This window comes from Mauremys mutica, chromosome 25 (genome assembly GCF_020497125.1).
Source record: "Mauremys mutica isolate MM-2020 ecotype Southern chromosome 25, ASM2049712v1, whole genome shotgun sequence".
Classification (NCBI taxonomy): Eukaryota; Metazoa; Chordata; order Testudines; family Geoemydidae; genus Mauremys; species Mauremys mutica.
In genome coordinates this window covers 6,085,130-6,112,852 of record NC_059096.1, presented here as the reverse complement: position 1 = coordinate 6,112,852, position 27,723 = coordinate 6,085,130, and the positions used below count along the sequence as shown (strand labels likewise).

General features: G+C 42.4%; 1 protein-coding gene across 4 annotated transcripts; it reads left to right on the top strand.

Annotated features, from left to right (window-relative positions):
- The first annotated feature begins 1,712 nt into the window (after positions 1-1,712).
- TTLL6 (tubulin tyrosine ligase like 6) lies at positions 1,713-26,672 on the top strand. Of its 4 annotated transcripts, XM_044999151.1 has the most exons (17): positions 1,713-1,819; positions 8,614-8,844; positions 9,835-9,872; positions 10,811-10,929; positions 11,045-11,175; positions 11,624-11,780; positions 13,548-13,691; positions 14,226-14,311; positions 15,627-15,852; positions 16,615-16,796; positions 18,055-18,243; positions 18,648-18,804; positions 19,568-19,870; positions 22,783-23,149; positions 23,465-23,678; positions 24,721-24,818; positions 25,308-26,672. In XM_044999151.1, the coding sequence occupies exons 1-16, from the start codon at positions 1,758-1,760 to the stop codon at positions 24,743-24,745; spliced, it is 2,631 nt and encodes an 876-aa protein (XP_044855086.1). In that variant the 5' UTR covers positions 1,713-1,757; the 3' UTR covers positions 24,746-24,818; positions 25,308-26,672. The 4 variants fall into 4 exon arrangements, with proteins under 4 accessions (XP_044855086.1, XP_044855088.1, XP_044855089.1 ...); XM_044999153.1 differs by lacking the exon at positions 1,713-1,819 and having other exon boundaries at positions 8,750-8,844; positions 9,832-9,872; XM_044999154.1 differs by lacking the exons at positions 1,713-1,819; positions 8,614-8,844 and having other exon boundaries at positions 9,832-9,907.
- Positions 26,673-27,723: the final 1,051 nt, after the last annotated feature.

Genomic DNA, 27,723 nt, shown 5'->3' with positions numbered 1-27,723 from the left:
GCCACTGGGCATTGGACGTTAAAGGTTCAGAAACTGTTACAGAAATTAAATAAATCCTAATGTGCCTATGTAGAATTTGGAAAATAAATGAATAAATGCAGATTCTTACTGCTAATGCCTTTTTTTCCCATATTGTTTTCGAAGTACAGATCCCCTTTTTGTTGTACGTCTTTGCATCACGGTGGAGGTCCCAGCTGACACTGAGAACCCGCTCCAATTAAAGTCAACCAGATCCTGTTTCTCCGTTACCCCGCAGCTTATATTGTCATGTACATCAATGCAAAGTGGGCGTAAATGCCACCAGATCAGAATGGCAGCATTGTACACTCACTTTGCATTGGTATGAACGATGACATGAGGTGCAGGTATGGCAGAATCAGACCCTGAAAGTCTGGTCAATGGCAGCAGGAATGAGTCCCAAATGAAATCAGTTGTTTTCACCAACCAGTTGTTGGGCTCCTCCATTATACTAACAGAGCTGGTTTCTCATTTGTTCCAAACAGCATAATTGAAGCAGAATGGTGCCTAGGCCTGGGACATTAGGAGCACTGTTGGCCCTGTCATAAATCACAGGTTGTCAAGGATTTTAATGGAAGCCCTCTGAGTGCTGTAAATTTGTGCAGTTTTGCCTGCATTCCTTCCCTCATTTCCATCACAATATCACTCCAGTGGGACTGCAGCCCTGCAGCATGTGCCAGGCAGCCTAGATTGGTAGGGCACAGGGGAAGAAGGAGAAAAAAAAGAGAGAGAGAAGGGGCGGGGGATTCAGAACAGTTGGTATTGCAGAAGCATCTGCTGGGTGGCCAGTTATAGAGTCACCTGGTCCCATAGTGGGGGAAGGGCAATTCATCCAGGGGATTGGAGACCAGGGATAATGTAACCATGGAGGCTGCGGGAATAAAGACAGATGTGCTGCAGTTTACACTCCGCTCTCTCAGTCTGCAAAGCAGTAAATCTTAGGCAAACACAAGGCCTCCTCCTTAGCGATGGAGTTTCTGATCCGAGTTGGTTTGACAGAGTTACTGTATTTGTACTACACATCCTATCTCCTGCTGTTCATCAGAGGAGGCTTTTCTTTTCAAGTGGGATCCTTTTACCACGTTATCCCCCCATAGCCAACCCCAGCTATCGTCAGTGGAAATGTAGGGCTGTATCCTGGTCCCAGTGACAAAGTTACCCTTGGCTTCCACATGACCAGGATTTAGCCTTTTAGGGATCGTATTTTCACACAATTGCCACTCTGGTGTGGAGACTCCAAAACACAGTGAAATCCTTAGCAACGCAGACCCTAATCTGCAGAACCTGCTGTGAAACGCAGCTCATTCTTTGCCCTTTCCCTCTCAGGATCTCAAAACACATTACAAATATTGATGAATTAGGCCTCACAATTCTGCCTTTCCTCCCTCCTCCCCATGGACATAGAATATTATCCTCACTGAAGGACATAAATCCACACCCTGTAGAGGTCAAGCATAGGAGTTTATTACACACAGCGCTGGTGGAGTGTCACCTTGCTTATTAGGCTCAGAGACACTGTCAATCAATTGACCCTGGCTCCACGGAGCTCCTGGAAGTGGCAGCATGTCCTTGCGGCCCCTAAGCGCAGGGGTGGTCAAGGGGCTCCACATGCTGCCCCTGCGCTGAGCGCTGGCTCCACAGCTCCCATTGGCCGGGAACCGCAGCCAATGGGAGTTGCGGGGGTGGTGCCTGTAGGCACAGGCAGCGCACAGATCCTCCTGGCCTCTCCACCCAGGGACATGCTGGCCGCTTCCAGGAGCCACCTTAGCCCTGCTGTGCCGTGTACCAGGAGCTGCCTGATGTAAGCGCTGCCTGGCCAGAGCTCGCACCCCGAACCCCCTCCCGCACCCCAACCCTCTGCCCCAGCTCGGAACCCCCACACACACCCAAACTCCCTCCTGGAGCCCGCATCCCCTCTCTCCTCACCCCAGCCCTGAACCCCCTCCTGCACCCCAAATCCCTCATACCCAGGGCCGGCTCCAGCTTTTTTGCCAAGCGGCGGGAAAAAAAAAAAAAGATAAAGCCCCGCTCGGCGGCACTTCGGCGGCAGCTCAGCCGCGCCGCTTACTTCTTCAGCGGCAGGTCCTTCGCTCCGAGAAGGACTGAGGGACCCACCGCCGAAGACCTGGACGTGCCGCACCTTTCCATTGGCCGCCCCAAGCACCTGCTTCCTTTGCTGGTGCCTGGAGCCGGCCCTGCTCCTACCCGGCCCCACTCCAGAGCCCACACCCCCTCCCATACCCCAACCCCCTGCCCCAGCCGGGTGAAAGTGAGTGAGGGTGGGAGGAGCTGGGGGGGAGTAAGTGGAGGGTCGGGCCTCAGAAAGGGCAGGGGCGGGACAATGGTGTTCGGTTTTGTGCCATGAGAAAGTTGGCAACCCTATCGCAGTGACACACTTGGTGCACTGACGTGTTTAGGGCAGTGTTGTCATGTGATATGTTTGATGCAGTGATGTCACGGTGACACATTTAGCGCTGTGATGTGGCAGTGACATGTTTGGCCTGGTGATGTCACGGTGACACATTTAGTGCTGCTGATGTCATGGTGAAACGTTTAGTGCCGCGACGCCATGTCAGGCTAAGGCAGTGGTTTAGAAATGGGTGGTGGGAGGGATCCAGTCACGAGGGGTCTCGTTCCCTGTGTCTGGACCCCCTTCTCTCTAGGCAGAACCTCAGTTGCTGTCCCCCAAATCTCCTGAGAGGAGGAGGAGAGCGACTTATGTATATTCAAATCAACCACTGCCTTCACAGCTCTGATTGGCTGCAGTCTGGAGGTTCAAAGCGAGGCCCCTCCCCTGCCTCCACACCCGAGGTAGGGCGGTTGGTGGTGACAGTTTGTCTCGAGCTTTTTTTTTTTTTTTTTTTTTTTTGAGGGAGGGAGTGGGACAAGTGAGAGAAAGGGGAGTCGCCAAGAACCTCAACTGCGCATGGGCAGGACGGCACGCGCCCTCACACTCGGGAGCGCGAGGCCAGAGCGTCCTAACATTGCCGTGACAACCCTCTTCTCACCCAATCAGAAACCTGGCTGACGCTTGGACCAATGGGAGTGAAGTATGTAATGATCGAAAGGTCCGGGGGAGTGGAGAGGCGGGGCCGTCGGGATGTATTTCAACCAATAAGAAGGCGGGAGGCAGTAATCAGGGTAGGCGCGGGGAGGGTGCAGGTTGGTTGAGAGCGTTACGGGGTGAGGCGGAGAGCTGGGGAATAAAACGGGGAGTGAGGAGGAGAGGAAGGGAGCAGGGTCAGGTAAGAGCGGGGAGCCCCCCATTATCCTCCAGTGCCCACAGCCCCCCCACCTCAGCGTCCCTCCGGCCCTAGCCCCAGTACAGAGCCCCCCTAGTCTCTTCAGTGCACACAGCCCCCACCTCCGCAATCCTCTGCCCCATCCTTCCCAGGGCACAGCCCCCACCTCCAGTGCAGAGCTCCCTGCAGACCCCCCAGGGCAGGACTCCCCCCATTTCCCCCTGTGCAGAGTCCACCCCAGTGCACAGCCCCCACCTCAGCGTCCTTCCGGCCTTAGCCCCAGTGCACAGCAGCCCCCCACTATTCTCCCCGGTGCACACAGCCCCCCGGGCACAGCCCCCACCTCAGCGTCCCTCCATCCCTATTCCCATTGCAGAGCCCCCCCATTCTCCCCAGTGCACAGCCCCCACCTCAGCGTCCCTCCGGCCCTAGCCCCAGTGCAGGGCTCCCCCCACATTTTCCCCTGTGCAGATTCCTCTATATTTCCCCCTGTGCAGAGCCTACACTGATGCAGAGCTCTCCCATTGCCCCCCCGCCAGTACTGGAGCAGGGTTGGAGGGACCCCACAGGCCCATCCTGCTGCAAGAGTGAGGAGTGACAGGAAGCAATCCCTTACTTTTTCTTCTTTTCCCCTCTTTTGGGAATAGTACGTCATTGCTTTCCCTTGGCTGCCAGATTTGAATTGTCCCCTTACCAATTCCTCTGACTGGTGACCTCTGGTGGACCGTGTTGTCAGGACAGGGGTGGAGGAAGGAGAGCAAAGGTTGTAATATGGTGGGCACTGCAGACAGTAGGGACATTATAAATATTCTACTAAACCTCCTTGTCTCCCCTAGAAAGGGTGGCGGTGTATGCAGCACAGTATCTGACTATGTCTGGCCTTTGCTCTATCCATTTGTTGTCTGGGACTGCTTGCTGAGGGCCACATAAGTGTTCAGAAATGGCGAAGGCCGATGTGTCTTTGTTCGTGAACGTCTTACTGGGTGTCACTTTTCTTTCCTTGAGCCCAGTGCCTGTTGTTTATACTCAGTCACTCACTCACGCTCTCTGTCTCTAGTCCCACCTTCTTTACCCAACAATATTTCCCCTTCCCATTCTTCACACTCCTCTCCTGGGGAGATGTGCATATAGATATCAGACAGAGGGTAAACAAGGACATATATTGTACAATAATTTATCCATGTTGGGCAGTGACTGATAGTGAAATCTGTGTAGATAATACAAGATTACCTAGGGTGTTGGTGAAACACCCCCACTGTCTGATTACTCAGAAGTGAACTAAAGGCCATTTATAAATTACATTACTCATAATTAAATTTCTAAAAGTAAGTTTGCAAGTTGCTGCTTGAAGAATCTGTAGCTGCAGTTTAATCTACTCTCCACCAAGCAGGTGGCTCTTCTGCATGAGCAATGCAGAATTAAAAAATTGGGATACCAGGAGAAAATATGTAAATATGTGCCAATAATAATCATCCTGAATTATGTGTATATGTTCAGATACTGCAGAGATGAGTGTGGCATGTGGACTCTGTCAAAAGCCCACTGAAAGAAATAGAAGGGCTCCAATTGACTACAGTAGTCTTTGGATTGGAGTAAAAAAGGCTTGAATATAAAATGTTTGTAAAATAGTTTGATTCAATCAGTTATACTATATATACATAAGACAAAAAGACTATATGTTACAAATACAATAACATTTTCTGACACATTTTAAATTCAGTGGCCCTGCATCCCTACTCCTTTTCACTTTGTGTCATCATTTGCACCTATGCAAAAGGTGTGAAATGAATGTATAATTCTAGCAAATCATTCACTCACTGGTGGTAGCATCTTTCATCCACTTTGCGCAGATGTGAATGACTACACAAGATTCAAAGCAGTGGAGAATCACGCTCAGTCTCTTCAATTATCTTCAATTATCTTCCAAGAGTTCAATGTTGTGTATTTGTCCTGCAAACATTGATGTCCTGCAAACATTGATGTCATCACGAGCCCTCAAAACAGAGTATGATTAGTAATGGTTTTAGAAATCTTTCCTTTACAACTTAAGCTGGAGGACCGAATTCAACCCTGTTGTAATACCAGGGACTTCAAGGCTGTCCTGCACTAGGGGTTTTGCCAGAATTTGCCAATTGTTAGTACTGGTTTAACTGCACCAGTGGTAGCTGTAGTAAAAGTGCTAGAGTTAGACATGACTTCTATGGCTATGTCTTATGACCCTGTTCGAGTCTTAAATACATGACATAAAAATACCAGTGGCCCCTGGTCTGCACTAATACTGCCATTTGTTATGCAATGGTGCTCAACCAGATGTAGTACCAGTGAGAATTTTTTGACAGAAAAGTGTGATGAAGACAAGGCTCAAGGGAATTACAGCAGGGATGAATTTGTCCCTGTAACACACACAGCTAATGTCAACTGAAAAGAATTTACCATATATCAAATTTAATAATGCTTTTAATCTAAGGTGTTGCCAGTAACACAGGAATTATATATAAATTCCTCACCTGTGTTACTGGCAACACTTTAGATTATAAAAATTAAAAGAATATTTACATCTAATTTATTCTTCACTGTTTGTTTACTTTTTGCATTTATTTTGCAGTCAATTTCATTTTTTGGTTTATTTGTTCAGTAGCATATTGCTGCAATATCTGCAAACTTTGCAGAGGAATATTTGTTTATTTTTTTGTTATGTTGTTTATATTAAAAGCCTGTTTCCATTGGAATTTTTGGGGGAATGATTGAATCTTAGTTTCTCTTTTGTGAAAGATTGCTAATTATTGAATTGTGGCTTTGCTTATGGGTCAGATCATGTGGTTAATCTTCCAGGATTGGGGCTTATAATATGCTTTGTTTTGCCAAAAAAGCTACTGCATTTATATGACCCCCCCAAAAAATAAAATAAAAATAAAAAATTCAAAAGGACTGTACTGATCTAGGATCAATAAGATACATTTTACACTTTAATTTGAAAAGCTCTATTTTTTTTAAATATGAGACAATACAAAAAAAGTATTCAGGGTTCTCTAACTTGACAGAAGCCATAATGATCTATAGTGGAAAGCCAGATCTAGCCAGTTATACTGAAACACACAAATGTATTGAAAATAATGGGCCTAATTCTGATCTCACTTACATGGGGCTGCCCATAAATAACACAGCATATTAGTGGGTTGGTGGTCCTTAATTTTGCATGACAGAGTGTTTGTTGCAGTGTTACAAGGGGATGGGTGGGTTTTGGAAATCACCAAAATATGTATTACATAATTTATGGACAGCCCCCATCAGTTTATTCCAATGTAGCTCCATTGAATTCAGTGGAGTAACTCCTGATGTACATCAATGTGAGTTTAGAATCAGGCCCTCCATGTATATGTGAGGCATTGGCATATTTCATTCTTTCATCAATTGGGATTTGTGTTTGTTATTTTGTCTGTCTGTGACTTCCTTACCCCAGAAACAACTACTAGATAAAAACTGTAACATGCTATTTCTTCTCCATGCTGTGGCCAGAGCTGGGGAAAACCCAATGTTCATTCTGGGCACAGGAGCTAGAAATCCAGGTCAAATTTTGTAAAGAGATTAAGGTTAACATTTAAAGAGATGCTATCAAATTAAAAGTGAAACATGTTTTTTTAACTATAGATTTGGTTGTGCTACTAATAGTATTTAGATGATTAAATCTGAGCACTTTAAATATACATATAAATGTAATCATTCATCTGCTGTCTGCACTTAATCCCTGTATTATAGGCAGGCTGGTAGTACAACATATTATTAAGGTTGCTCAACATTTCCCATTATAAGACTCTGTTCTCAGTTGCTTATAACTTTGCCAAACTTTAACCATTTGGGCTGAAATTTTCCATCCTGGGTATCTGCCTCAGGCTGAATTTAAAAAAAAAATTCAGCCAATACTGTACAGGCATTTCCAAGAATGAGGCTAATTAAAAAAATGTTGTTTTGCCCATGTTAAAAAATCCTGGCAATCTTTTCAAACATATCTGAAACCCACTGGCAACGTGTTCCATTTCCCTTTAGCATTGGTTCACATAGAGGATGACAGTTTTTTGTTAGCTCGAATGGCAAATATCCGTGTGGTGATAATCCATATGGATGTCAATATGCTGCTACATGATGGAAATTGTTTTTTCAGTTTGTTTTTGTAAAAACCTCAAAAATTACATTAAAGGAACATTATTAAAGTTGCAAAGTCAAGTGCTCAAAGTTAGGCTATGTCCTAATTCACCTCCCTTGTGTGTATGCATTACAATAAAGTCTTTAATTACATGATCATATTCTATTTTTTCCACAGGTCCCCTGCTTCATTCAGTTCTTTGTATGTAATAATGGAAATAGCTTGGTCAATTTAGCTTTTTCTTTCTGATTGGTTTCACTTTCTGGTTCTCAAAAGTTAGCACAGTATTTACTACTCAGGTGGTAAATACTGCAAGGAAATTTTTAAGTGCAAACAAAAATTATGTTTTAAATAAAAAGAGTGAGAACATTTTTGTGACTATGAAGTTTTATAGAGTTTGTTTTCTGAAGTACTTGCTATTTATACTTTAAGAGAAAGGAATCCTTACCTCCTGGAGCATTCTATAAATTCAACCCCGTGCTGGAAGGGCAGGGTACAATCCGTAGATATATGAGAAAGATTAACAATCTTGATATAGAAGTTAATCTCCCTTTACTTTGCCAAAGATTTCCGTTTGCAGCAGAACCTGATCTGTTAGACTAGGGTTTCACCTGTAGATTTGATAGATGCTGATTCATCTCATTGCTCTGATCATGTGTTAGCACTGAGCTGGCATTGAATTCTCAAGTCTAAGCAGGACTGAACCTTTAGGAAGAGAGAAAGAACAAGATGTTAAGGGAGCACTAACTCTAATGAGACAAAAGCTATTAATCCTTCCGTTGTAGTTTCTTGCAGTAACACTAAGGACCCGCACCAAGACAGCTTCCTGATGTTCTATTAGCATAATACCACAGATAGCAGGAGTTTAGAAATATTCATCAGCATCAAAAAAAGCTATTTCCCTGTGCAGAGATGTCATTCAGATGGGACTCACTATTGATAAAAGCAGATACATATATAGGTACATACATATAGGTACAAATATTCTTTCTGATCCTGTACGAATGGGGAGAAAGGCATGGAGGGTGGACTCGTGAGGAGGGGATGAACATCTCTCTTCCTAACTTGGGAATATGTGGGGAGTTATACATTACTCTGTTTTATCAGCTGTATCTGAGGAAGCAGCTGGATTCACAAAAAGGTTGATGGAACTGTTGCTCATTCCTGTACTCCGTTCATTTTTCTTCTGGTCTGTTGTGGATGTTTCCACAGGATGAAGGCATCAGCTATGCTGCAAAAATATGGATCCTTTGAAGAAGTGGAGCAGGAGACAGAAGAGTCAGATGAGAAAGATATAACTGAACTAAACTTTTTACCAAGAGAACTAGAAAGAGAAGATAATGCCTTGGACACCATAGACCAGGATACAGTGGGGTGTGAAGAGAAGAAAAGAAGAATTCAAGATCCTAACATATCCATGAAAAAGAAAAGAAAGAGAAAGAGGTTAGAAATAACTATTGATAGGGCTGTAAAAGTCCTGAAGAGGACAGAATATGTTCCTAGTAGAGCTACTGAAAATAGAGGAGGATAATGGGGGGAAGAGATGTTGGAGAACAGGGTGTTCAGACTGATGCTATGCAGAAGGGGAGGAACACAGGATTTTTGTAGTGAGAGGGATAGGTAAGTGTTGTGTTGGAGTGGAGGGGAAATGAAGGTGTTCTGGTGTTCAGAAAAAGTGATGATTTTAAGTTCTGTAGGCTGTCAGCTACTTAATGTAGGGACGGCCTTTTCTTGAATGTTTAGAAAGAACCTAAGAGGTAATAGTTACTACCATAATAAATAATAGTAGTAATAGTTATACACTAGTGTTCATGGAAAGAACATAGTTCAGTAGAACTCTCATTCTGATGTGAAATGGGATATGCTAGTAAGTGTTGCAGTGCAGAATAGCCCAGGAGAAGAAGAACGTGTACAATCTGTGAGCATAAATATTTTCTGTTAATCCCCATTCACCTTTTGATCACTTGGCCTTTGGCTCATGACTTTGGGGAATCCCATTCATAGGCTGATTCCTAAATAATGAATCTTGTTGAGTAACTGCCATATCTTTTTCTCACACTGTAACAGAGAGAGTGCTCTTCCTATAAACTTAGTCACATTGGTTCCATAACTACTGGTTTTCTGGTATTTTGGTATTCTAATATTATTTTATATTTTATCTTTACAGGCATTTCTGTAGTGCTCATCACTGAATTCTCTTTCTAGATGCTTAGTTATTTGGTTTGTCTCCAGCAAATAATTTTCTAAGTGACCACTGAGCAAAAAAACAGTGATCAGTCCTGGTGAATAGCCTATTAGATGAACATTTAGATAGTGCTTTACATACATTTATCAAAATACAACTGTAAAGTTCCCAGGGCTTCCCGGTAAAGCGTAAACTGGTCCTTGTCTGTATGCCTCTGTCTTTCTGCTTTTTTAATTTTTTTCCAGATGACCTGTAATAAGTCTGACCAACTGCAAGTATGAGAGTGGTGAGTATTTTTCTCATCGTTCCCAAATGTACAAGGTAAGCCAAAGAATTGTGATCCAGTTGATTTATGTAAAGAGGGGTACATTTTAATTTGCTCTTAAGAAAAAGAGCTCAGTTTAGAATGAAATTTATTTTGTCATGTGACTTGTTAACTGAATTTTAGTGCTTATGAACATGCCCAAATGAAAGCCTCATTTAGAAACCTCATGCAGTCTGGGCAAGCATTGTTCAAGATTCCCCTACTAGTGAAACTAATTCCTGACCCGCATTCCTGTTATTCCACACATTTGGCACCACATAGCTCTCCCAGGGTATCTCATTACTGACCCACAGTATCCCCTGGTATTTTATTACTTACCTTTCCCAAGCATAGTCAGCTAATGATGCTCAATCGTCTAAAGGGACTAGTTTGTGATCATCAAATATGTTTCCCTCATCATGACTGAAGTTAGGCAAGAATTCATATCCATGAACGTTTGCCAGTGCAAGATTTGAATTCTTGTCATGGATTTGGAACACGGGGAACCAGTTCAAATGGCTCCATTCCACATAAAATGAATCATTTAATTTTTTTATTTCAAGAAGTTCTGCTTTACACCATTAGAAAGACCAATGCAAAAACAATGCAAGCTTACTCCATCTCGCAATTTTTGCTAGCTAGTGTGAAGTTTCTAGCAGCATACTGGAGAGGTCAACTTATTCAATAGTCACCAGTGACTGTCCAATTTGTCAGACAAAATGGATGATTTTTGGGCAGCATATCCATAGAGATTAGAGGACTGGAAGTTGCCACTCAAAGTGGAATAGGAGTCTATAAAGATGGCTGAGTTGAGTAGTATAACTGAACCATGATTCTATATCTCCTTCTGAGTCCAAACAGAATTTTCTAAAGTCTAAATTTCTAGTATGATTGAAACTGTTTCTTTTCTTACGATGCAGTGCGTCGGGCTGCTCAGCAGTATGGCTTACGGGAAGCAGGGGAGAATGATGAGTGGAACCTCTATTGGACAGACTATTCAGTCTCACTGGATCGGGTAATGGAAATGAAAAGTTACCAGGTACTCATCTCTGTGAGGTGGAGAGGATATTAAATTATTACTTTTTTCCCCAGCAAATGACCTAGAGACCAGGAAGATGCTTATTATTATGCCTTTTCTCTGGACTTCTTTCCAGAAAATCAACCACTTCCCTGGGATGAGTGAAATCTGTAGGAAGGATTTGCTGGCCAGGAACATGAGCAGGATGCTAAAGCTCTTTCCAAAAGAATTTAACTTCTTTCCCAGGACCTGGTGTCTTCCTGCTGAGTGAGTCTTCCTTAGAACGTTCATCGGCGATGCAAACCCCTTGGCAGTGAATGGAATAAAATTCCTTTTATTTTTCTGGATGAAGTCCATTGCTGTATTACTCAATGGGATGAGGTATCTTCCCTTGTTGGAAGAGGAGATGATTTCTACATCATATTAAAAGTCTCTCTTCTCTAAAAATCAAAAAAGGGATCATTCCCATAAGACTGTGTGATTCACTCCAAATTTGCATTTACTGGAAATAAAGATTTACTGAGAGCTAGAGCACAGGTTGTATTCCAGGCCTTGGAGGGACAGATTTTTTATTTTGTGATCACTGGTTCTGTAGACATTTGCATTTGTCTGCCAAAACATTTCTAGCATTGGTAAGCTGTGAGACATCAAACCTCAGAATCATGTAATTCTGATCTATCTTTCTTTCTTTCCTTCCTTCTTTCTTTCCCTATAGCTACGGAGATTTGCAGACCTATAGCAGATCAAGGAAACATAAGACATACATCTGTAAGCCCGACTCCGGCTGTCAAGGGAGAGGCATCTTCATCACCAGATCTGTGAAAGACATAAAACCTGGAGAGGATATGATCTGCCAGCTCTACATCTCAAGGGTAATCTCCCTATTCCACATACCAAGATTACTTTTCTGTCATTAAGCCAGAGTTTAATTCAGCTCAGCCTTGCTTGCCTGTGATCAGCTGGTCATAAACAGCAGTCACTGCCTTTTGAATACATGCCCAAATCATTTTTGAATAAGCTTTTTATATAAACTAATTCACCTTTGCTGGGTGAACCTAACTGGATGAGAGCAATCTCCTTGCTGTAGAGTGAGTTAGCTCTCAAAGATACACAATATTTTTGTAGGCCCAACTGGAGGAGAGAGTGAAGGGATTGTTTGTACCCAGCCACACAAATCTATCTTACTCAAGAATCTTTTGGTTGACATCTTGGCATTACCTTCTCTTCATAGCGAACATCCACATTCAAGCCTCCAGGATCTCCTGTGTCTTTGGGACACCTATAATCAGGGCCGGCTCCAGGCACCAGCGAAGGAAGTAGGTTCTTGGGGCGGCCAATGGAAAGGGGCGGCATGTCCAGGTCTTTGGCGGCAATTCAGCGGCGGTTCCCTCAGTCCCTCTCTTCCTCTTTGAGCTGCTGCCAAAGAGGAAGAGAGGGTGCGAAGGACCCGCCACCGAATTGCCGCCGAAGTGCCGCCGATCGGCTTTATCTTTTCTTTCTTTTTTTTTTCCCTGCTTCGCTGCTTGGGGTGGCAAAAAAGCTGGAGCCAGTGCTGCCTATAATGTTAATACCAGAACCTAAGTTTTTACTCTGGTTTGTTCTTTCATTTTGAATATGTTTCATTATTATTCTTTATTACTGATTTTTAAGAGAGATAAAGCATGGTCTGGGGAGCTGGGATTCAGAACTGCTGGGTTTTATATCTGCTCTTGCATTGACTCACTGTGTGGCTTTCAGCAAAACACTGTTCCAGGTCTGTTTCCTCACCTTTAAAATTGGGGGGAAGCCTATCTACCTCATAGGGTCTATGTGATGATTAATGAGTTTGTTCAATGCTCAGAACATGTAAAGAACTCTATGATGGATTAGTTTCATTATTATTATAGTGTTGCGGCTGTCCTCAGTACCATAGAATACATTATTGTTCTTATCTTCCCTAATTTCCCAATATTTGAATAACTATAAGAAACATCATTTATAAGAGGAAGGTACTCTAGCAAGAATTGATTATATCCAGGATACTGGGTTACATGTAAATTGTTGTTTGCATTATAGTAGAACTCAGGACCACAAACAGAATTAGGGCCCATTTTACTGGATGCTATATAACCATATTAAGAACACCTAGATCTATTAAAAGCAGCAAAGAGTCCTGTGGCACCTTATAGACTAACAGACGTATTGGAGCATGAGCTTTCGTGGGTGAATAACCACTTCGTCGGATGCATGATCTATTAAGTGTCCATGACTAGTTCTAATCATGTGATCTTATTAAAATGATGATGCTCTGCGTAAGGTTTGCAATTACCCTTATTTGGATGGAATGTCTTAACCTAGATAGTTTCCCAATTTCTAAAATGGAGATAGATAAGGAAGTATTGTTATCTCCCAAAGGATGCTGTAAGGCTTAATTACTGAATTAATTACTGAATATCTGCCCAGCACTTTGAAGAAGGAAGGTGATGTATATATGCTAAGTATTGTTATAAGGTTTGCATGTCTTGGTTTTGTTTTTTCAGCTTGTAGGTGTGACTGTATAGCTATTTTCATCACCTCAGCCTTGAGTTAATGAGTTACTAATGTTCCTCTTGTACTTCAAACAAATTATAAGCAACTCATGTTCGTCTTCTTTTTCCCAGCCTTTTATTATTGATCGTTTTAAGTTTGATCTGAGGATTTACGTGCTGGTGACATCATGTGACCCTCTGAGGATATTTGTCTATAATGAGGGCCTTGCACGTTTTGCTACATCAGCCTACTCTGATCCCTCACACAGTAATCTGGTGAGTAAAGAACCCTGTTAGCATAAATTAACACCATTCAAATTCATAACAACAGGAACTAGCTGTTGAAATGTAGTGGTACAGAGAAACAATAATGCTTTGGACTGCTACAATACCTTTAACCTGAGAATCTGCACGCCCTTCACAAACAATAATAATTAAGCATCACTTCATCAAAGTGACATGGGTAAGGTTATAGATGAATCATCTCAACCACCACTGAAATGCAGCCACCTCTGTGGTAGAACATAGCTAGAGTTTAACAGCACACAGTAACACTACATAATAGTTTCTGGGCAGTTAGGGGCTGATCCTGCCAACAATTACATACCACAATGACTTTACTCATGTGAGCGGTCCTATTTAATGACCGTAAGACTGTGTTGGGCTCATTAGAGTGATGAGATAAGTACTGATATTAAATGTCTTGCACTTAAGATTTTTTCTGCATTAAGTAGTGTGACCAGGTATCATGTACAGGGAGAGTGAAGGCAGATGTCTCTCTCACCCTATAACCCACTCGTTTATTTGCAGGATGATATCTGCATGCACTTGACTAATTATTCCATTAACAAGCACAGTACTAATTTTGTCCGAGATGAAGATTCTGGAAGTAAGAGGTAAGAGGGTGAGAACATTAATCACAGCCAAGTGATGCTAGTCTGTTCTCATTAATCTTCATATGCATTTCCACACTTTTTCATATATGTTTAGGAAATATTTCCTTTCCATGCAGCCAGTGAACAGTGTATTTTGTGTCATTAGTTATATAAAATCATTTAAAGAAGGTCAGATGAGTAACAGTGAGAGGCCAGAAGCGGGAGAGAAAAAAGTGAACTATCCTTCAAATTGAAAATACCAATGCATTTGTTGCAACTGGTGCTTCTGGATTACATCACTCTGTTTATTGTCCTTGGTGGTTACGTTGGGCTATCTAATGTAGATAAATCTATATATAATGATCAGTCAGGGTTTTTTTCCTCTTGCCCCCATTCTTCTCCCAGTCTTCCTCTACTTTTCTTTTCTTCTAAACCATGTTTCTAGCTGTTTCTACATAGTACCCTGTCCATTGCACTAGGACTTCAGTGGTATCAGTTTCTTCTTAGCAGTATTGCTCTTTGCCAATAGCAGCAGGAACTCCAGCAGTGCCAGTGTTTCTTCTGCAGTGCTCTGTTGGTGCCAGAAAGGCTCCAGTAGAATGAATTGACTTGGAGCAATGCCTTGGTCACTGTCCAATAGTGTATGTCTTCTTTCCATTTCCTATCCTAAAGCCTTGTCTACTCATGAAAGTTGTACTGCTCTAACTAAACCAATATAGTTAAAGCAGTACAGCCCCCCTCGTATGGACGCAGTTATATTGGTATAGAGATGCTTTATGCTGGTATAGCTATTCACATACATAAAGGGGAATAATTATACTAGTATAAGGCACCTTTGTACCAGTATAACTGTGTCCACACTAGGGCTTATATTAGTATAACTATATCATTAAACCACCCCCCAACTGACGTAGCTATACTAATACAATTTTCAAGCATAGAACTGTCCTAAGAGCAAGAGGTTAATTAGAACAGTGGTTCTTCTTTTTCATACAGGGAATCCTTTCCTGTATATCTGGGATCCTCTCCCTATTAGCAATATGGTAAAGGCAGGCAGGACACACTTTACTGACATTCATAGTATGCTTGGTTGAGAACCTACGTATTAGTGTGTCTCCCATCCTCAGTGTCTGAGAAGCTCTTACATTGATCTATGCAAGAGTTTGACTAACAATTTGTTCTGTTAATCCTTATTTTATTTCTGCGGGTATGTGGAACTCCATGAGGCCCAAATTTCTATGCTTAACTTAAGCAGCATGGAAACATACAGAAAAATGCTTACTGTGAACTGATTTGCCATTAATATGGGCTACCAACTTACTTTTTTTCTTCATAGGAAGCTCTCCACCTTTAATAAGTACATGCAGAAACATGGCTATGATACCGACCAGATGTGGCTGGATATAGAAGATGTTATTATTAAAACCCTGATATCAGCACATCCTATTATCAAACATAACTATCACACTTGCTTCCCCAACCACACTGTGGGTAGCGCTTGCTTTGAAGTATTAGGATTTGATATTCTGTTGGATCACAAACTCAAACCTTGGTTGCTTGAGGTAAGAACCACAGCAAAAGTCTCTTAGATCTCATAACATATCCATACCATGAACTGGTATCTTTTTTCACCCTTCCCTGACTGTGGGGCCAAATTCAGCCAAATGAGTTGCTATCACCAGCCTCTTCCTTAACACCAATTTTTGCCTTTTTTGTTTCTCTCCTAACAAAAGTCCATCCTGTAGCCTCTCCTACATTATTCCATCAGCTTTCTAAGCTGATGTGTGACCAGCAGAGGGGGTGAGACTACAGATAAGCTAATAACAGTCATTCCCACAGACAGTCACATTGATCTGTAGCCTTGAAATTTAAATCTGTTCCTGCATGTGGGAATACTAGCTCGTGGGGAAAGCCTTACCCTTCAGTTCTTTGAACAAAGAAATCTTCTAGGGTTATCTATTAACCTCAATGGGAGCTGCACCTGCTAATACCAGAGCCTGAATTTGGTCCTCACAGCATATCAAATTAATATAAGTTACTGATCTTGCACTGAATACTAAATTGGTTCAAGCTACATCACTTTGCCACTTGCACCTGTTTTCTACCAAATCTATCCCACCCATTATGTCATTTCTGAATTTGGCCCATGGAATCCTACTATACACCTGTATCATACATTGAAGTCTGGCAAGGATCCTTGCCAATGCTAGATTCTGACTGGAATCCCCAATAATCTAGATTTCAGACTTGTTTAATGTCCTGAGTTGTAATTTCCATTGGATCTCAACTGCAGCAAATAGATGACATTCTTGTTGTTGTTTCAGGTGAATCACTCTCCAAGCTTCACCACTGACTCCTGGTTAGACAAAGAAGTGAAGGACCAGCTGCTGTATGACACTTTGGTTCTGATAAATTTAGGGGCCTGTGACAAGAGAAAAATCCTAGAAGAAGAGAAACGGCGAGGAAAGGAGAGACTCCTGAAGCAATGCCATTCTCGAGAGACCAGGTGTGTTCTCATACAGCTTCATCTAATTTCCTCAGATTATGTGAGCCATAATTTTAAAGTGACCTGCAAAGTATGTTTTTTAATTAGTTTATGTCCTTTTTTTCCCCGCTTCTTTATGGTGTATACAGATGGCCTGCACAGATATTTTTAAAGGTTTTTTCTTTCCTGTTTTTTTAACCTTAAAAATACCAGGAATGTAAAGTCTGGTCTTTCCTGGCTTTGTTGGTGTGCAACTGGAATTTGTAAGGGCTGTTTATTATAAGCTCTTCACAACTGAATTGAAAAAGTGAGGGTGCTGAATGTTTAACAAAGTCTTCCTTTATTCAAAATGTTAATTAACATTTCATTGAACAATTCGTTTAAAGTAACAAAAATAACCTGACCGAAAATTCCTTCCCCTCTCGATAGCTCATCTTTCACTTTCTTGGCTGTTGTGATGGCATCATTTCACTAGTTCTTTAGTCATCATAGAGTCTTCCAGCTTAGACAGTTCCCCTATTTTTAATGTAAAAAACAAGCAAAAAATAAAATAAAATTTCAGGCCCTCGTTAACAACCATAGGGAAACCAGAAAGACAAGCTCATTTTTTTTCCTTTGCAGATAATCTTTAAATTTATGTTATAAGTTATGTAGGAAGGTAAATGAGAACTGTTCTACATTTCACCAAAACTAAGACGACAGGATTAGGGATGCAATTACAATGTGAAATGAAAATAACTCCTGCTCTGGAGATTTCTCCGAGGGCTTTGCTACACTTAAAATGTTGCAACTGCGCTGCTGTAGCGCTTCAGTGAAGATGAAAGGAAGGCTTCTCCTGTCGGCATAGGTACACCACCTCCCAGAGAGGTGGTAGCTATGGGCTTGTCTACATTACGGGCTGGATCAATGGGCAGCGATTGATCCAGCGGGGGTCGATTTATCACATCTAGTCTAGACGCGATAAATCGACCGCTGAGCGCTCTCCCGTCGACTCCGGTACTCCACCAGGGCGAGAGGCGCAGGCGGAGTCGACGGGATAGCGTCAGTCATCGACTTACCACAGTGAAGACACCGCGATAAGTAGATCTAAATACTCCCCCACCCAAGTGTAGACCAGGCCTATGTCAACGGGAGAAGCCCTCCCATCGACTGGGAGTCAGGTCGGTATAACTGCATTGCTCAGGGATGTGAACAATGTAGTTATAGCAACATAAGTTCCTAGTACCAAGTCTGGATCCCACATGATTTTTTTATGGTCATACCTGATTTTTTTTTCCAGGGCTGAGGAGTATAGGAACTGCCAGGCCACTTGGTTGAAACAAGCTGAGAAATATGAGGAGAAAAACATAGGTGGTTTTCGCAGAATTTACCCCAAATCTGATTTGGACAAATATGATAAGTTTTTCCAGCACAACAATTCACTCTTTCAGGAGACTGCAGCTTCCAGGGCACGAGAAGAACATGCTAGGTAAGGAGGATTTCCAGCTCAGTTTTTATTAGGTAGGGTGGAAGATGCATTCTGAATTTGTGTTAAATAATAATATCCATCACTTACATGGCACTTTACATTAACTGATGGTTCTTTGAGATGGCCCTGTCAGATAGGTAAATGAGTATTATTAATCCTAATCTGACAGGTGGTGAAATGGACACACAAAGGTTAAGTGACTTGCTCACAAATCTATGTCAAAGCCAGGATTAGAATTCAAGAGTTCCTGAGTTCAGCACGGAGCTCAATACTCTGAATCATGTTGCCTCTAGATCTGACCAGACTTGTTCCATATAAGGCAGAATTTGTAGCCAAGATCCAGTCAGTGGGACTCGTATCATCAGAACTACTTTAGACTTGTCAGGACCCATTTGTATCTACAGGCAGCAGCTACAGGAGCTGCGAATGAAGCATGAGCAAAAAACAGCCCATTTGCGAGAGAAGAAGATAGAGCTGCTGGGGGAGTCTGGATCTGAGAAGATAAAGACTTTCAAACAGAAGTTAGTGAGCAGGGCAGCTACAGCACAAGGATTAAGACAGGTATGATTTAGGGGGAAGATTCAGTTGATTTTTCACTAATTCTCCTGCTTCTTGGGGCATGGGGAATAGAAGCCTGAAGGTCAGAAATAGAACATCCACAAGAAAACTAATGAGATGGGATAATAATGGTGATGGGCAAATTATATATAAAAAGACTCCACTGGTGTTCACAAACTTTCAATTTTCTCCACCCAAGCAGGTGAGGGACCCCAGGCTAACCATCTACAGTCTTTTCATGTAGGCAGATATGTGCATCCTATAGGCAAATATCATCACCTAGATCTGGTTGTCACCTTTTGTCAGACATCAGAAGTGTTTTCTAAAAACACTGCTGAAGACAAGATAATTGGTGCTCAATTCTCCCCTGTCTCTGAGTTCAGCCCGATACTGAGGTGGTTCACCAGGGGTGTGGTTACAGCATCAATTAGTGCGGCCTGTGTGTTTCTCTAACTTTATTTCTGGCATAAAATCTCTAAGGACTTTATGCCAGTAGAGGATTGGTGCAGTGGAGCTCTGCTGTGCCACACCATCAAAATGTTTCCTCCTTCCCTCAGCAGTCCCCTTATACCAGATTGGTGAGGGGTCATGTGGCACTGGATATGCCTCCCCTTGGCTTATTCCAAGGGGAATTCTCCACTGGCCATTTACAGTCAGAATATGGCCCTTTTATGCTGTTTGCGCCAGAGAAACTGTCCCTGGGTCTTCTGGCAACAGTGTTGCTTTTTATTCATATGAGATTTAATTAATATTTTTCCATTCTCAGCATTATCTTTGTTCAGTGTCAGGACCTAGCGCTCCTCTCCTGCTTCACAGTTTCTCAGGTGAAAAAGAAACAAAAAAAGAATTGGTTAACGGGGAATCAAGCATCCCACCAAAAGAGCACCCCAACACTCATGAGTATTCAAATGCACCTGAAAAACAAGTGGTACAGCACTGCAGCTCCATGCCAAACTTGACAGTGCAGAACTCAACTAGTGCCCCGGACCAGTACAACTCCAACCGTGACCTGAGGGACCGCACAGTACATGGTCATCACTCTGCAGCAGATATGGACATCAGATTAATAGTAAGTAGCAGAACACTTGTAAGTATGTATTTGTAGTAGTTTGCCTGTATTTCTAACTCCAGTCCATTCAAACATCCATCTCAGACTGGAAATGACACTTAATGTGGGCCCCAGACCAGTCTACAAACTGTCTATTGCCTACTTTGCTTCAGGCTCACTGAAGAGGTTAATGTGAGCATGTGCTCAACTCAATTACTATTAACAGGGGAGAAGGACTGCCAAAACAGAGAAAGAACAGATTGAAGAATATTTAGGTAAATTAGATAAATTCAAGTCATCCGATCCTGATGAAAATCATCATATGGTACTTAAGGAACAAGTTTAAGCAATATCAGAACTGTTAGCAATTATCTTTGAGAAATCACAGAGGATGGATGAGATCCCAGAGGACTGGAGCAGGGCAAACATAGCACCTACCTTTAAAAAGGGAACAAAGAGGACCCGGGAAATTATAGACTAGTCAGCCTAACTTTGATACCTGAAAGATACTGGAACAAATGATTGAACATTCAATTTGCAAGCACCTAGAGGATAATGGGGGTATAAGGAATAGAGTCAGCATGAATTTGTCAAGAACAAATCATGCCAAACCAACCTCATTTGCTTTGACAGAGTTACTGGCATACTGGATAAGGGAAAAGCAGTAGACATGATATATCTTAATTTTAGTAAGGCTTTTGACATGGTGACATCCAACAGTCTCATAAGCAAACTAGGGAAATGTGGTCCAGATTAAATTACTAAATGGTGGGTGCACAACTGGTTGAAAGACTGTATTCAGAGAGTAGATATCAATGGTTTTCTGTCAAACTGGGAGGTTGTTATCTAGTGGGGCCCTGCAGGAGTTAGTCTTGGGTTCAGTACTGTTCAATATTTTCATTAATAACTTGGATAATGGAGTAAAGATTATGCTTATAAAATCTGCAGATGATAATAAGATGAGAGGGGTTGCCAGCACTTTAGGGGACAAGATTAGAATTTAAAATGACCTTGATAAATTGGAGAAATGGTCTGAAATCAACAAGATGAAATTCAATAAAGTGAAAAGTACTATACTTAGAAAGGAAAAATCAAATGCAGAACTACAAAATGGAGAATAACTGGCTAGGTGGTAGTACTGCAGAAAAGGAGGTAGGGGTTCTAGTGGATCACAAATTGAATACGAGCCAACAATATGATGCAGTTGAGAAAAAGGATGATATCACTATGGGGTGTTTTAACTGGAGTGTTGTATGTAAAACATGAGAAGTAATTGTTCCACTCTAGCTGGCATTGGTGAACCTTCAACTGAAGTAGTATGTCCAATTCTGGGCACCATACTTTGAGAAAGATGTGGACAAATTGGAGAGACTCCTGAGGAGAGCAACAAAAATCATAAAAGGTTTAGAAAGCCTGACCTATGAGGAAAAGTTAAAAAACCTGGGCTTATTTAGCCTTGAGAAAAGAAGACTGAGGAGGAATCTGATAACAGTCTTCAAATATGTTAAGGGCTGTTATAAAGAGGATGGTGATCAACTGTTTTCCAAGTCTGCTTTCGCTAGGACAAGTAGTAATGGGCTTAATCTGTAGCAAGGTGGATTTAAATTAGATATTAGAAAAAACTTTCTAACTATAAAGAGAGCTAAGTTCTTGAATAGGCTTCCAAAGAGGGTTATGGAATGCCCATCACTGGAGGTTTTAAAGAACTGGTTGGGCAAACATCTGTCTGAGGTGGTTTAAATTTACTTGGTCTTGCCTCAGTGCAGGGGGCTGGATTTGATGACCTCTCGAGGTCCCTTCCAGCCCCGCATTTCTATGATTCTGTTATTCTACAAAGGGTATAATTCTAATGGAAACTACTCCATTATATTAAACAACAGGATCAATATACTGCCCATTCTGATTACACAGTAGCTACAAAATCAGTCCTTGTCAGCAATGATCAGATAAGTCAGATGTCAGAGCAGGACAAAAAAATGTGGTGGTAGTGTCCAAGCCAGATCCTCCCACAATCCCAGAATAACTAAGTGTTGCTACTAAAATCAGCAGCAGTGAAATGGTTAATGTTGACATGTAAATTATCATAATTAGAGTACAAAGTCAGCACCCCATTGAGGTTAATGGGATAGTTTACAGCTTACACATTTTTCTTCCCAAAGTATATTCAACTGTCATTCTGCACCTGCTGAGATGGTAGTTGAATCATTCCTTGGTGCTGTCAAGGTGGCCGACATATAGTTTCATGAGCAAGGGAGCACCCCACTGAGGTTAATAGCATAGTTTACAGCTTACTCATTTTTCTGTTTTTTCTGAAGATTCATTCAGACAACACTACATTATATAAGCTGGAAGTTATCTCCTCAATCATAAGAGTTAAAATTTTAGACCTTGAATCTCTGTTTCTCCAAACCTATGTTTCACAAAGGAATGGAAGTGGGTGCAAACATGACTTTAAGGCAGTACACTCCCCAGAACCCTGGAACAGCTGTTAGCCTGCCTAGCCTCCACCATAAATATAGCGGCCTCCAGGATTGTCCAACCTATGCTCTGGCCACAGCAGCCCCATATGGGCCCTGTGACAGGTGATCATATCTGGAGAGCAATATGCTAAGACTGTTCCTTCCCTCCTCTAGTGTACCCACTTCACTGCCTCTCTCCTGTAGAGACAGCTCTGCACTGGCCTGGAAACCCCATAAACTGGTGTATTTCTCTGAGGTTGTTTCTTCCCCTTTTGTAGCTCCTAAACTCCACTACAGTCATGTAAAGGGGGCATTAGTATAAAAGAGAATCAGGCCTTTCATTTTTTAAAATAATAAATTTCAAATCCAGTAGAAACTGCTGGGGCTACTAGAAAAATTTTGGTCCTAGTTACCACCAGCCTCAGTCTGACTCCTGCCCCTCACTAACTTGATCTTTCTGATTTTCCCCTCCAGCTCCAAACACCAGTGGATTGTTCCAAAGTATCAGATAATCCAATTCATTCTTCTTCAAAACCTTTCCCAACATTGGCTCAACCTCGGACTGCAGTCACAACAGCAACTGACGTGGTTTACTGTGAAAGCATAGTCACTCAGAATTTGGTGCCATTTGGATACCAGAGAGAGCAACTCCCGCCCCATGTCAGGGAGAACTTGACCTCATACTCAAAAGTCCATAGACCACACAAAAACTTGATAGAGCCTGAAATAGAAAAGAAACCTATCTTGGTGTCAGAATTCTTCAGCAAACCCAATTTCACACCGGGAGAGAAGGCCATAATATTCCCTTTTCGCCACCACCCTCATCTCATCAGTAGAACACGTGAGTGTCATCTTCATGGAACACATTTGTATTGTATCATCTAAGTGCCCAGTGCCTCTCTGTGGAAACATAGGGTGATAGCCCCAGTGTGCCTCAAATGTACATGATTATTACAACACGAGAGGAAATCTTAGCATACCCACAAGTCTTTGTATAAGAATACAGTAGATCTGCCCCTATAGTATTCTTACACTCTGTCCCTCTATCTCTTCTCCCTTTGTATCTCAGATTCAGATACATAGACATGGACTCTAGGAAAACAGGTCTGGGGTGCGTATTGATTGCAGAATATAAATTGGACTTTTGTTTACACAGAAAGTGCTTTCCACTCCAGGAGAATCCATCTGAGTAGCAGAAACTCCACAGACAAGAGACAAACGCAACTTCAGAGTGCTCAAAGAGTTTTCCAAAAAACAAATTGTCACCAGTTCAGCCTTCAGGACCTTTTGGTGATCTCCGCCCCAGGTCAAGTGGACCCGCGACCTAGGAAAAACAATACCCTAACTTCAGGGGATATTCCGATGGGCAGGTAATGGGTAGAATCACTCTGCTATAATATTGTAGAAGCCAGTAGCATTCTGGTCTGCTTCAGGGAATACTTTGCAGTTAATGGACATTGATCGGTGAGGGGTAAATTGCAGTATGAAATTGTGCTCTATAAGTGGACCTGGTCAGCTTTTATATGTGAGATCAGGTTACTGCAGGAAATCATGTTAGTCACATGACTCAGTCAGTGATATTCTTTCCTCTGAATAATCATTGTATTTGTCTCTCAGCTTGATGCTCAGGTGTTCTGTGCTTAATGGTACTGGGTAAAATTTTCAAAGTGCCTAAGTGCCATTTTAAAAGGTGACTTAGGTACTCAAGAGCTGAAATTTCATGGAAAGACTAAGGCCCAGGACCTTGAAGGTATATAGGCACCTAACTCCCAGTTAAATCAATTTAAAAATCAGTGGGAGCTAGGTGTTTAAATAGCTTTGAAGATCTGAGCTTTAAGTGCCAAAGTCACTTTTGAAAATTGGAATTAGTCTCCTAACTCACTTAGGGACAGATTTTTAAAGGAATTTAGATGCCTCAATATGCAGATAGACACCTAGTGGGATTTAAAAAAACACCTAGGATCTTTAGGAAAATCCCTCTAGGCACCTATGGACATCTTTAAGTGACTATATACCTCTAAAAATCTGGCTGTGAGGCACTTCTGAAAATTTTACCCAGCATCTTTTGATAATATGTAACACCAAAGCCTGGAACACATGGGCTCAATTAAAATCCCCTAACACTTTCTGTAACACCAGAGGGTGCTAGATCCAGTCTCCTTTCATGCTGGGTCATTACATTCTGCCTTCCTAGATTCCTGCTGTAGTTTCAACTGGATAAATTCTTCTTCACTTCCCTACCTAAAGATTATTGGATAGTGTTGCTACTGTAGAAAGCTTGCTGCATTTCATTGTGGGGTGACTAATGACTATATGTTTAGCGCTTTGGGATCCTTCAGAATGAAATAGGTGTAATCTACTAATATTGTGATTGTTGGCGTTGGTCAATTTCTGTTATAAATTTGCGTATAGGAATAGCAATGAACTCCTGCAGTGATCTGGGACAGGGAGGCAGAACACAGAAGGTACATTCCAGAGAGAGAAAGGGCAGATTCGAGGTTGCTACAGCAGTGAGTATAGCCCACAGCATAATTTACAGTAACCTCCCCAGGGCTGTCTATGGATTGTGCAACAGAATCCTTCACAGCACTGAGTGTTACACTACTCCACCTTTCTCGGAGGGCTTTGAGGGGGTATATAGGGCCTCAGATATTAGCCTGATATAGCCCCTGTACCCGAACAATTCTCCCAACACTTGTGGCTTCTTTCGGGGCCCTGTACACTGCTGGAGAGGTGAATAGTGGCCAGAGTGGGGGGCAGAATCGGTCCCTAACTGGCATTATGCAGTGTGGTATCTGACTCAAAGCTGATCTGTTTTCTTGGTCTGAACTGTAGCTAGTCTGAAAGTAGAATGTTGAAAATGAGGGTGCTGCCTACTCACGCTGCCTTCTTCACTTCACTATAATACGTAATGTTAGAACTTCTATGAAAAGTGCTAGGATGAATGTATCTTAGTCCACCTATTCAATGTGTGTGGTGTTGTATTTCCTTCCTTACAGGGCCTGAGCAGAATTGCGGCACTGTTTTGCCTCCTGAAGTCTGAGAGATGCTCACTCCTGTAGACAATCTGTTCATCAGGAACTGACAGAAACATTTTGTTGTTTCTTTTCAAATATACTCCTTGGTGATTGCCTCCAGTTATACAGCTTCCATAGCATGAAACATCAATGTGTCACCAATGACATTTGCATTCAAAAAAAAAAAAGTCAGGAGTTTGTGGGTGTCTTGATGTGAAACTGTCGTACTGGAACTTGATGTACATCTCCTCCCTGTGGCAGTGTCTTCTTACTGCCAACTCTTGTTTTAGTTTAGTGAAAAATTATTTTGTAAGAAGAATTCCAGTGTGATGTCTGCTCTATTCAACTGAACATCAGCCATTAAGGGGAAAATTCTGTGACTGAATTTCAGCTGCACAACTCCTAATATCAGCTGGAACTGCACAGCTGAATCCTTGCAGCATAATTTGAAAATTTACCCTGAAATGTGCAGGACATACTTATTTTAGCTAATGTAGAGTGAAGTTACAGTCCTGACTTTTAACAAGAGTTCATAGGAAATAAAAATGGGTAGTGTAGTGTAGAGGGGATTTTACTTTTCAGGGCCACAGAAAGCAAAGGCAGGAAGCTGAAACAAAAAGCACAATAGGTACATGCTGTGGCAGAGTAGTGAAGATATGTGAAGTAGCTTTCTGTATTGGCAGAAGAAGTTTTCCATTAATGTAGTTAATCCACCTCTCTGAGGGCTGGTAGCTAGGTGTACAGAAGTATTCTTCCACTGATCTAGCTGCACCTACATTGGAGGTTTGGTTGACCTCGCGACGACGCACAAGGCACAAAACTTTTCATAACTCTGAGCGACGTAGCTACGTCAATCTACATTTTTAAGTGTAGATTCCCCCAAACGTGATGTTGCAGGTCTTTAATGCTCTCAGAGAGTACTCTACCCTCATAAAAATGCCCTTTGTTGGCCTAGTCTCCATCTGATTAGTGGGGACAAGGTCTAAAATCACTGAAAGAAGTTAATTCATTGAATGCGGCTGCTTCTTTTTCAAGTTGTGTTTCTGAACATGCATGTTTGATAATAAAATTCGTAATAGCAATGGCTACTCAGATCATGCTGAAAGCCGTAATACAGAGAGGATGGCTGGCTGACTGGACATATGGATGTGGTATGGGACACAAGGATCGGCAACATAAGTACTGCTAGGTAGGAAATGCTTTTGTCTATTGGAGATGTGCTAAGATCTATCACCTTTTCATAATGGAAAGTCTTTTAAATATTTGCAGTTGTGAACAAGGATACCCCCCCAGCTCATTATTAATTATCATATATAATGCCAACAACACTCTGCAGATCTGCAAGAAGGCTCTCACCCTTCCCAGCGGGCTCAGGCCTGGTCTACACTAGGCGTTTAAATCGGTTTTAGGAGCATAAAACCGATTTAACGCCAAAACCGTCCACACTAGGAGGCACCTTATATCGATTTTAATGGCTCTTTAAACCGGTTTCTGTACTCCTCCCTAACGAGAGGAGTAACGCTAGTATCGGTATTAACATATCGGATTAGGGTTAGTGTGGACGCTGATCGACGGTATTGGCCTCCGGGAGCTATCCCACAGTGCACCAGTGACCGCTCTGGACCGCAATCTGAACTCGGATGCAGTGGTCAGGTAAACAGGAAAAGCCCCGCGAACTTTTGAATATTTCCTGTTTGCCCAGCGTGGAGCTCCGATCAGCACGGGTGGCGATGCAGTCCGAAATCAAAATAAAAAAAAGAGCTCCCGCATGGACCATGCGGATGTGATCGCTGTAAGGGCAGGCAAATCCGTTCTATCCGTTCTATCAGCGCTCCGTTACAGAAGATGAAATTCAGAATCCTTTTTTAAAAATCTCCAGACAGACGCCAGAGCAGGGACTCAGCGCACTGCAGCGTGACAAGCGTAACGGAAAGCCAAAGAATCAAATGGATGCGCATGGACTGGAGGACTGAAGCTATCCCACAGTTCCTGCAGCCTCCTAAAATTATTTGCATTCTTGGCTGAGCTCCAAATGCTTCTAGGGTCAAACACAGTGTCTGCGGGTCAGGGCATAGCTTGGCAATCTACTCACCCACCCCCCACCCACCCCCAGAAGCGAAAGGTAAAACAATCCTCTGACTCTTTTACATGTCACCCTATCTTTACTGAATGCTGCAGATAGACGCGATAGTGCAGCACTCAACACCAACATCCTTGCTCCCCCCCGTCATGGGCGGCTGATGGTACAATACGATGGAAATCCATCCTCATCATCAGCATAAGCTGATCGTGCAAAAAGATGGAAATCCATCCTCATCATCAGCCTCAGCTGATGGTACAAAAGGACTGGTAACCGTCCTCGTCATCAGCCTATTGGCCCTAATTTTTTCTGGTGGAT

Bases quoted from the DNA above. Each gene is read 5' to 3' on its own strand.
- TTLL6 (XM_044999151.1), top strand. From the start codon at position 1,758: ATGCTGGCCGCTTCCAGGAGCCACCTTAGCCCTGCTGTGCCGTGTACC. The intron at 1,820-8,613 runs GTAAGCGCTGCC...ATGTTTCCACAG, and splicing joins TGTACCAGGAGCTGCCTGAT to GATGAAGGCATCAGCTATGC. The intron at 15,853-16,614 runs GTAAGAACCACA...TTGTTGTTTCAG, and splicing joins TCAAACCTTGGTTGCTTGAG to GTGAATCACTCTCCAAGCTT.